General features: G+C 50.9%; 1 protein-coding gene across 2 annotated transcripts; it reads right to left on the reverse strand.

Annotated features, from left to right (window-relative positions):
* Positions 1-849: 849 nt before the first annotated feature.
* LDAF1 (lipid droplet assembly factor 1) lies at positions 850-9,295 on the reverse strand. 2 transcript variants are annotated; one of them, XM_066383489.1, is made up of 4 exons: positions 9,167-9,295; positions 7,262-7,430; positions 6,572-6,710; positions 850-1,685 (listed from the first exon to the last, which is right to left on the reverse strand). In XM_066383489.1, the coding sequence occupies exons 1-4, from the start codon at positions 9,260-9,262 to the stop codon at positions 1,610-1,612; spliced, it is 480 nt and encodes a 159-aa protein (XP_066239586.1). In that variant the 5' UTR covers positions 9,263-9,295; the 3' UTR covers positions 850-1,609. The 2 variants fall into 2 exon arrangements, with proteins under 2 accessions (XP_066239586.1, XP_066239585.1); XM_066383488.1 differs by lacking the exon at positions 850-1,685 and adding an exon at positions 5,645-6,457.
* Positions 9,296-9,837: the final 542 nt, after the last annotated feature.

Below are 9,837 nucleotides of genomic sequence, written 5' to 3' on the forward strand. Positions count from 1 at the left end.
AAGGAGTCAATGAACGGTTGGCCCTGGCTGGTGGGCTCAGTGGTGGAGCATCAGCCGCTGTGTGGATGTCCTGGATTTGATTCCCGGTCAGGGCAGACAGGAGAAGCAACCATCTGCTTCTCCACCTTCCCCCTCTTGCTTCTCTCTCTGTCTCTCTCTCTTTCTCTTCCCCTCCTGCAGCCAAGGCTCGATTGGAGCGAGTTGGCCCTGGGCGCTGAGGATGGCTCCATGGCCTCTGCCTCAGGCACTAAGAAGAGCTCAGTTGCTGAGCAAACGCCCTCCCTGGTTCCAGAATACTCGTGTCCCGACCCTGCCCGATCAGCATATTCCATTCGCCTGGTCACTCAAGCTTGTTCACACGGCCCAAGTCTATCCAGCCGGCGTCAAGCCCAGAATAGCTGTGTGTTCCATCAGCAAAGCCCAGCCTCCTGGTCCAGGACAAGGTTCTAACTGCAGGCTGATGTGTAACTAGAGCCGCTGGACATCTGTGCGGGAGGGCCTGCCTGAAGAAGCAGCCCTCGCTGAAGAGAGCTGGGCCAGGACCGGACCGGACGGGACGTGCCCAGGGCACTGCCTGAGCCCCTGGACCCAGCAGTGCCTGAAACCCTACCCCCTGGCCCTTCAGCGGAGGGAAGGGAACCTCTCCCCCTCAGCCCTCTGTTCTTTAAGCTGCTCGGAATTGAGAGTCCATCACTCGTAACTGAAAAAAGCCCTGTTTCCCGAAACCTGCCCTGGACGTGAACATCGGCAGAGAAGGAACAGGAAGTCTGATATCTAGGGAGGAACGGGGAAGAAAACACAGGAAAGAAATAAAGCTCATCTAAATAAATATTTATTGAGTAAGATGCCACAGCAAAAAAAAGCACTGAAGTGGAAATCCCATAGGATTCCACTACAGATTTAAAAAATTTCTGTAGTCCTTCAGCATTTTCATAGAACATTTTTCTTTTTTTTTTTAAGTGGTTTAACAGTACAAGTTCTTTAAAACAATACAAAAGTATCAAGGGCAAATATTTGAGAGGAACAGCACGTAACAGTACACTCCACAGTGGGTGCAATTCCTTGAGATTTTTTTTCAAAGAATGCTCTTAAGTATAACATTAACTTTGCACTCTTGTTTTCCAGCTTTGAGAGTCCATTACTGTTTGGCATGGCTGTTCTTTCTGACAAAAAAAGCTGATAAAATTGAAAAGCTTGGTCTGTTTTAGAAATAAACAGCTCTCATTTCTTAAAAAGAAAATTAAAAAAAGGAAAAATGAAAGATTAAAAAGAAAAAACCACCCAGCAATCCACAGTTGCCCCAAATTGGGCTCCTGGACAACCCACGATCTGAGCCTCTGGGGTCAGGATGCCCGGGTCCAGAGACTCAGGACCCTGCCAAGGTCAAGTCTGCATGGCTGGGGGGGGGGGGGGAGGCGGGAGGTGTTGAGCCACGGCCATGCTCAGGTGGCCCCTGCGGGGCCCGACGAGCAGGTGACAAGGTCAGAGAACACGTCCGAGGGGGGCTTGACCACCTGGCGGCCTCCACGTCGTCATCGGAGGGCACGTGTGATCCAACCACTGTCCAGAGGGGACGGGGTAAAAAGCTCCGGTTCCGTTGGGCCAGTCACTACCGGGAGCGCCCCTCTGGGTCCGCGGACTTCGTAGCCAGCTGACAGCCGCCGCTGGAGTCGTGTGTCAGGGGTCTGTTTGGTAACAAGGGAGAACGGTTAGCTCTGCGGCTGCTATGAAGAGTAGGACTGAGCGTGTGCACAGCTGAATAGATGACACTCTTCGTCCGTTTATTTTTAGCTGCTTGGTGTCACCATACCCGAGCTGGAGCTATACCAGTTTTACCCGTGAGGATCCTGAGGGCACAAGGGGTTGAAATGACTGAGTTGCAGGTGGGGTGACGGCCCCTTCCCCCCTTTAATTCCCCCTTAAGTGAGGGGGGGCGGAGGCAGAGAGACAGACTCCTGCACATGCCCCAACCAGGATCCACCTGGCAAGCCCACTAGGGCGTGATACTCTGCCCATCTGGGGCAATTGCTCAGCAATGGAGCTATTTTAAGCTCCTGAGGCACAGGCCATGGAGCCATCCTCAGCACCCAGGGCCAACTTGCTCCAACTGAGCCATGGCTGCAGGAGGAAAAGAGAGAGAGAGAGATATAGAGAGAAGCGAGAAGGGGAAGGGTGGAGAAGCAGATGGTCACTTCTCCTGTGTGCTCTGACCAGGAATCGAACCCAGGACTTCCACACGCCGGGCTGACGCTCTACCACTGAGCCGAGCGACCAAGGCCCCCTGTTCCCTTTTCTAAATTAGACATTGTGCTTCCCCTGTTGTTGCCTCTGTCCTCACAACGACCTGGGGAGAAAGGAGAGCAAGGCGTGATAATAAATATCTTCTTTTAAGCCCACAGTTTGTGGAAGGAGTAGCCCTGTTTTACCAACAAAAGAAAACTGAGAACAGAGAAAAGTTAAGGAGTTTGTTCAAGATCACACAGCTAAGACACAGTGGGGCTGGGATTCAGAGCCCTGTCTTCGGATTCCAATTAACTGACGATGTCTCGTTGACTTTAAAGGAGGAAGGGGGGGGAGAGAGAAAAATAGGGCTTTTGTGGCGCCTGTGACGGCAGATCTCAGAAGGAAGGGGAGGTAGTGCTGTTGATATTAACTAACCGGTCTGTGAATTATCTTAAGCATTTCAAGTAGTCTTGCCGACACTGACACCCCACGGTCACACACCCGAGCATGGCTGACAGCTGCGTCCCCCAAGGTCCAACTCCCTGCGAGGTTTTCTTACAGACGCTGAGAACACTGAGCCTCTGTCGCCTGGCCTCCCTTCCAGCTCAGTGTCCACCTGACAAAATTCTGGGCACGAAGGTTTGGTTGGAGGAGGACAGGGAGAGGTCCTGGCGGGAAAAAGAGATCTCACTCACGTTAGACTCACTCGGCCGCGAGGGAAGACTCGCTTTCTCCTCCCTGGCACGTGGGTGGTGCCGCCCCAGCTACGAGGAGGCGGCCCAACGGGCTCCAGACGGGAACATAATGGCAGAAGGGGCCTGGCACGCTGTTGACTCTGCAGGGCGGTGCTCTCGTTCACACAATAAAAATAACCCCTATTTGTTTAAGCGAGTGTCTGCCTCCAGCTGCCATCATTACCTGCCCCCAGGGCATTCCTACCTGATCACAGAAGCACAGAAAAGAACTAAGGATCCTTCACTCTCTGCGGGCGGAGATGCGAGGACGGGGGCGACCCCACAGCCAGGCACAGACTCCCCCCGCTCCCCGCGGCCCCCAAACCACAGGCCCTGGGGGGTCTCGCTGACGCCCACCCGAGCAGCATGGGGTGTCCTCTCAAAGGCTCCTCTGTCTACACAGGGGAGCACCGCGATGCATTTCTTCCACGATGGCTTCGTGGTCACGAGAACATCCTAGAGTTTTGTTCCCTTTGTTAAAAAGTTTAGTTGTGTTATCTTAACGTTTTAGGGTCAAAATTCCGTTTACGTCATGGAATAAAGTGGACAGTTCCTCTTTTCCCCCCTTCTGCTTTGGGTCTCTTAACAAAAAGAGTTATCTGTTTCTTGAGTTTTGAAAATCCACTGCTGGAAGGGTTTTCAGGTGACGATTTTTTAATAATAATATTACATACTACGTGTCTTTTTCACTCAGATTCTTGGTTTTCAGCATACACTTAGAAGAGCTGCAGGCCTCAAAGAACCAATACTCTCTGGTGACTGGAGCAATGTGTTACAAAATCATGCATGGCAAAAAAAAATCTATTAAAAGTACAGATAGACCAGTGGATTTTAAGTATGACAGAAGACAGCACGTCATCGAGTCATGCCTGTTATAGGGTTGATAAGAAGCCATGGCGGCTTAACTCCGGGTTACATCAATTCCCCAGGGCACAACTGCTTTCATACACTGTTGCTTCAAGTCTCAGAACCTATCCATGACTTCAGCGAGTCCCGCTGGTACAACAAATTCACGTTTCGATTAACCGTGAAGAAACTAGCACTTGCCGAGTTCCGGTGTTCCATCAGAGAACACCCCTAGTCCCCCGAGAAAGCATTTCCTTTCCAACCACACGTTTGTGAGGCTGGGTCTTCCTCCTCTGCCTCAACCAGGGTGACATCTCACAACGGAGCGAATACGGACGCCCGGACAAGAACCGGCCCAGACGAGGACCCGCCCAGACGAGGACCCGCCCAGACGAGGACCCGCCCAGAGGAGAACCCGCCAACGCCCACAAAGGCCTACCAGGGTTTCTGTGAAACGTGAGACAAGCACTCCCTTAGTTCATGTTGTATAGAAAAACATAGCTACTTTTCATAAAATGTGCTTTTTCAATCAACAGGGTTATATTTGTTCTTTTTAAATGAATAAATATTTTTTGAATTCCTGTTATTTCCATTTGACTAATTATGAATACACTGAAACCACGTAAACAAAAAAACTCTTTGAAAGACTCATTTTTAAGAAGGTAGAATGGAACCTGGGAACACAGAGGTTGAAAACTGACAGGCTCAGGGAAAACAAGGGGTCCAAGTGCCTTGTCTGGAGGGGGAGAGGAGGAGGGAGAGGGGGAGGGGGAGGAGAAGGAGGAGGGGGAGTGGGAGGAAGAGGGGGAGGAGGAAGAGGGGGAGGGGGGAGAAGGGGGGAGGGGAAGGGGGGAGAAGGAGGGGGAGAGGGAGGGGAGGGAGAGGGGAAGGAAGAGGAGAGAAGGAGACCGAGGACAAACCCTGAATCTCTTCTTCTATCTCTTCATTGGTCAACAGGTGGCATTCCAATGTTGCTACTTCCTGTGGCCGGAAAGCAACATCCAGAAACAGGCAGAGCTCAGAGGCACCCACCTCAATAAGCCCAGTCAAGAGATGAGTACTTCTCCTTTTATCTCCTTTAAGACTGACAGCAATCGAAAGAATGTATAAGAAGCCAAAGTGACTCCAGGGATACAGCCACTAAGCTCAAGGGCTCTTCTGTAGAAAAAACAAAATGTTCTTCGAGGGCAAGGGCTGGCACATCACGACCCTCAGACCAGATCTGGCCTGCTGCCTCCGTGTTGTAAATAAAGTTTTATTAGAACACAGTGACCCCCGTTTTTGTCTCCTTATTGTCTGGGCAGCACCGGAGCTCAGTGGTGGCAGCGGAGGCCACAGGGCCCACGAAGTCTAAGAGATTTACGGCCCGGCCCCTGGTACGTAGGAGCTGTCCCCCGCCCCTGTTGTGAAGTCACCCGGTACCTTGCCTAAGAGGCTCTGGAGTTCGTTGACCTGACGCGAGTCCCTCCTGCCACTCTGTGCTTTGGGACGTGGCCTCCTTTACCCCGACACAGAACGGGGCTGGTCCTTGCCCCGCAGGGTGGCGGTGAGGACTCTGTGAGCTCAAGCCCGGCAAGTATGTAACCGAGTTCCTGGCACAGGCGGGCGCTCGGTGGGTATCAGCCACCACCACCGGCTGAGCAGGAGCTTACAGGAAGTGCAACAGGACCGCGTCCCACTCGGGACTCAGATACAAAACCCCGAGAACAAAGGACAAAATCCAAGCATGAAAGAAAAAAAAAAAAAAATATATATATATATATATATGATATCAATATATTTATATATATATATATCACCATGAGCAGCCCTTCGGACAGCGGCCCAGGACAGACAGACAGACACACTGTCTCCAGGGGGTTCACCATAGGGCTGGCTCCCCTGCAGCAGTTACACGGACCGCTGTGCCCTCCGTCGGGGTCCCCGAGGAAGGAAGTCCCTGGCAGGAGCAGGACCCCCGGAGTCAAACACCAGACTCACACTCGGTGATGAGACACTCAGCCTGAAGAACAGGGACCAGGCACACCATGGAGCCCCCCTTCTCCCAGAAAGAAGACCTTCATTTCAAACCCGGAGAAGCAGAGCCCGCGGGTCAGCTGCCTGTCGCCATGGAAACCAACCACGTGACACAGGCGAGGATGAGAAGGAAAGAGGTCTGACTGTTCAAGTGCCGGCCGCCCAGGAAGAGGGGGCGACCCCTGTCCTCAAACCCCCATCCCCCTCTCTCCATCAGAGAGGACTGATTGTAGACACTTTGGATTTGTTACACTATATATACACCACTGTGATTGGCAAATGAGTGATTCTGAGTCGCGGTTGTAAGAGCGACACACCGGATTTAATGTTTTACAGGAACCCTCTCAGAAGCCCCCTGTTTGTTCATTCTCACTCAGCTCTATTTTGTGGCTAGTCAGACTCATTCGTGTCAGTCAGTCAGGAATGTCACATATTCTTTATTCCCGGTTCCCATTTAAATTCCTGTAAAATGAACGATCATCTTTTTAAAGGCATTCATCAGTTTAAACAAACACGTCCAAGAGCTGTCATGTCATGACAACAAAATGAGTCGTCCTGTGTGGCAGATACTGAGAGCCACAGATGTGTCTGAAATGCCACGGTGCACTCCCGTCTGACGCCGGCCGTGTCGGGGAACTCTGAGGAACATGAGCCTCTTACAACGTTGCTCCTAGGCAGGGGCGGGTGTGGGTCCCATCCGTAAAATTCCCCCACGTGGACGAGATTCCACTGTTGGGTCAACATGTACTTACCTGGGAGCAAACCAGTAGCTGAGCAGGCTGGACACCACCACGTAGGACACGACGATCGTCCCTGACATGGCGAGGGACACGAAGCCCAAGCCACAGAGGACGCACAGCAGGGAGAGGCCGCCCACGGAGATGACCAGTCCTGGAGGAGAGTGTGGTCAGAAGCATTCACCGGAAACAGCTGAGAGCAGCCAGACCCCCTGAACCACTGTGCTTAAAACAATAGTTAACTGGGATTGTTTTTTTTGAAAGCAAAGAGATTTCCCATAAAAACAACAACAACAACCCGGCTTGAGCGTGGGATCATAGACATGACCCTAAGGTCGCTGGCTCGAGCAAAAAGGGTCACTCGGTCAGCTGGACCCCCCAGTCAAGGCACATAAGAGAAAGCGATCAATGAACAACTAAGGTGCTGCAACAAAGACTTGATACTTATCTCTCTCCCTTCCTGCCTGTCTGACCCTCTCTCTCCCTCTCTCTCTCTCCCTCTCTCTCTCGCATGCTAAATCAATCAATCAATCAATGAAATAAATAAAGCAGCCTTCAAAGTCCGTGTTTTAACTTTGCCAGCAAGCTGCCTTGGTTGATGTGAGTGTGACAAGGACAGGGACCTCTGGCAAGTGCTGCAGGGGCTAATGAATGTTTCTCCCCATTGAGTCGTTTTCCAGGGGGGCAGAGAACTGAGCAGGGCACCTTCCAGTAGCAGGACTCCCACGAAAGCAGCCAGGGAAGTGAGGACCACCAGGAGCAGGAAGAACCCCACGGGGACAGCCGACACGACCACAAACACCAGCAAGGTCAGGGCCGCGAAAGGATGTCTGTCCAGGTACTGACCCACCGGAGACTCCATCAAGGCCACCACCTGTGGGCGAAGAAGAAGTACTGACCCACCGGGAACTCCATCAAGGCCACCACCTGTGGGCGAAGAAGGAGCCGGGATCACTGGACGCCAGGTCTGCAGGCCAGGGCTGTATCTGCTCCAGCTGCCGGAAGCAGAAGTCCACAGTCACAAAGTGGGAAGGTTCCTAAGTAAGACGACAGCACAGGAACAATCCTCCCAAGACAGGGGTCACACAGATCACATCAACCACCTAAGGCAGCTGCAGATAAACAGCAAGTGTGAGGGCCCCACCCCCACCCCCAGATCTGTGAAAGGGGGAACCACCCAGCACAGCTCCACCACTTAACACACCCCAGCACGTGTGCACTGACGTCCAGTGTGCACTGTGATTACAAAACAGTTCAGTTTGTTACTTATGTGAGTGTTTTTGTTGCATAGAAAAAAGTCTAGAGTGACATGCCACAAAATGTAAATGATACTGTATCTGAGAGCTGTTATTTTATTTTTCACTGAGAAAATGCTGAAAGGCACATAAAAGAGAGCTATAAAGATAAACACATATAGGACAGTGAAAGAAATACACTATCTAAAGTCCCATCACCACTGAATGGCTACTAAACTGAAAAGTGGCTAATTCAAAGTAAAATATTCTGTATAAAGTACACACTGGAATTTAAAGACAGTAAAAAAAAATGTAAACACTTCAATCACTTCTCATTAATAATTTTTATGATTACATGTTGACGTGATAGTATTTTGGGTATAAAGTGAATAAACTACATCATTAAAATTTCATCTGCTTCTTTTTACCATTTCAATGTGGCCGCTAGAAAATTTTAAATTGCTTACGTGGCTCACATCATACTTCTCTTGGACAAGGGGTTTCTGGTGGAACACTGAACTCAAATCTTTTTCCTTTTTCTTTTTTTCCAAGTGAGAGGAGGAGAGATAGTAAGACAGACTCCCGCATGGGCCCTGACCAGGATCCACCTGGCAATCCCACTTGGAGCAGATGCTTTGCCCATCTGGGGCCACTGCTTGCAACTGAGCTATTTTTAGCACCTGAGCTATTTCTAGGTGGGAGACTCCATAGAGCCATCCTCAGCACTTGAACCAAGCCATGGCTGTGGGAGGAGGGGGGGAGGGGAAGAGAAAACAGGAAGAGGGAAAGGTGGAGAAGCAGATGGTCACTTCTCCTGTGTGCCCTGACAGGGAATCAAACCCAGGACATCCATATGCGGGACCAACGCTCTACTACTGAACCAATCAGCCAGGGCCCAAGTCAAATCTTAAAGTAGACTTTGGCTACCTCATTTTCAGGGTAACAGGCAAGCCAATATTAACAACAAAACGAAAAAAACGATGGTGTCTGTGACACACACGCTGAGAGTCGCCTCTCTGTATCCAGCTAAAGAACGAGATCTGCCACAAGAGGTGTTCATGTGACTGAGTTCTGGTCTGAGGTGGAAGTGGGTGTGTTTTATGTGTGACTTCCAGGAAGTCACCTAAAATTCCAGGTGGCTTGCAAGTCTTCCTTCCCCTCTCCTCCATCCCACTGCCTGGAACATGGATTATCACGGCGGATGCTAGCCGTCTTAGACAATGAGTTACTTAGACATGGCAGGGTGGCAAGCTAGAAAGATTCCTAACCTACCTCTAAATTTTTTCTACTTGAGAGAATGCTTCCTACGGTGTTAAAAAGCTGGTGTGACTTTGGGATTTCCCATTATATGTACAGAACTGATGTGGAAACTGACCTTTGAATTATTCTGGACAGACTGCAGGAGCAAAGACAGCTTCCTCTGCAACTCTTGCAAGTCCTTGAAGGTACTCGGGGGCTCCTCTTTGGCCATCCTGGAACCCAGGTCAGTCTCTCAGGGATGAACTCTTCCACCAGGATGCTCTCCAGGGCAGTGCACAGCTGAATGTCTCATGTCATCCTGTCTCTTGTCACTGGAGGAAACAAAAAAGTTTCTTAAACCATTAGTGGTTTTTCCCAAGTAACTGGCCCAACACAAGCTTCTACCATCGTCACACTTTGATGGTGGACATGCAGAGAGAAAGGGAGCATCACAATATCTATCAAAATTTCAAAGCACACTTACCTTGATCCAATCATTTATTTTCCAGGAACCTAAAGGAAATAATCAGGTACGTCAGAAGTATCCAAAAGAGGCCCTGGCCGGTTGGCTCAGTGGTAGAGCGTCGGCCTGGCTGCAGGAGTCCCAGGGTCGATTCCCGGCCAGGGCACACAGGAGAAGCGCCCATCTGCTTCTCCACCCCTCCCCCTCTCCTTCCTCTCTGTCTCTCTCTTCCCCTCCCGCAGCCGAGGCTCCATTGGAGCAAAGATGGCCAGGGCGCTGGGGATGGCTCTGTGGCCTCTGCCTCAGGTGCTAGAATGGCTTTGGTTGCAGCAGAGCAACGCCCC

Source organism: Saccopteryx leptura, chromosome 4 (assembly GCF_036850995.1).
Source record: "Saccopteryx leptura isolate mSacLep1 chromosome 4, mSacLep1_pri_phased_curated, whole genome shotgun sequence".
Classification (NCBI taxonomy): Eukaryota; Metazoa; Chordata; class Mammalia; order Chiroptera; family Emballonuridae; genus Saccopteryx; species Saccopteryx leptura.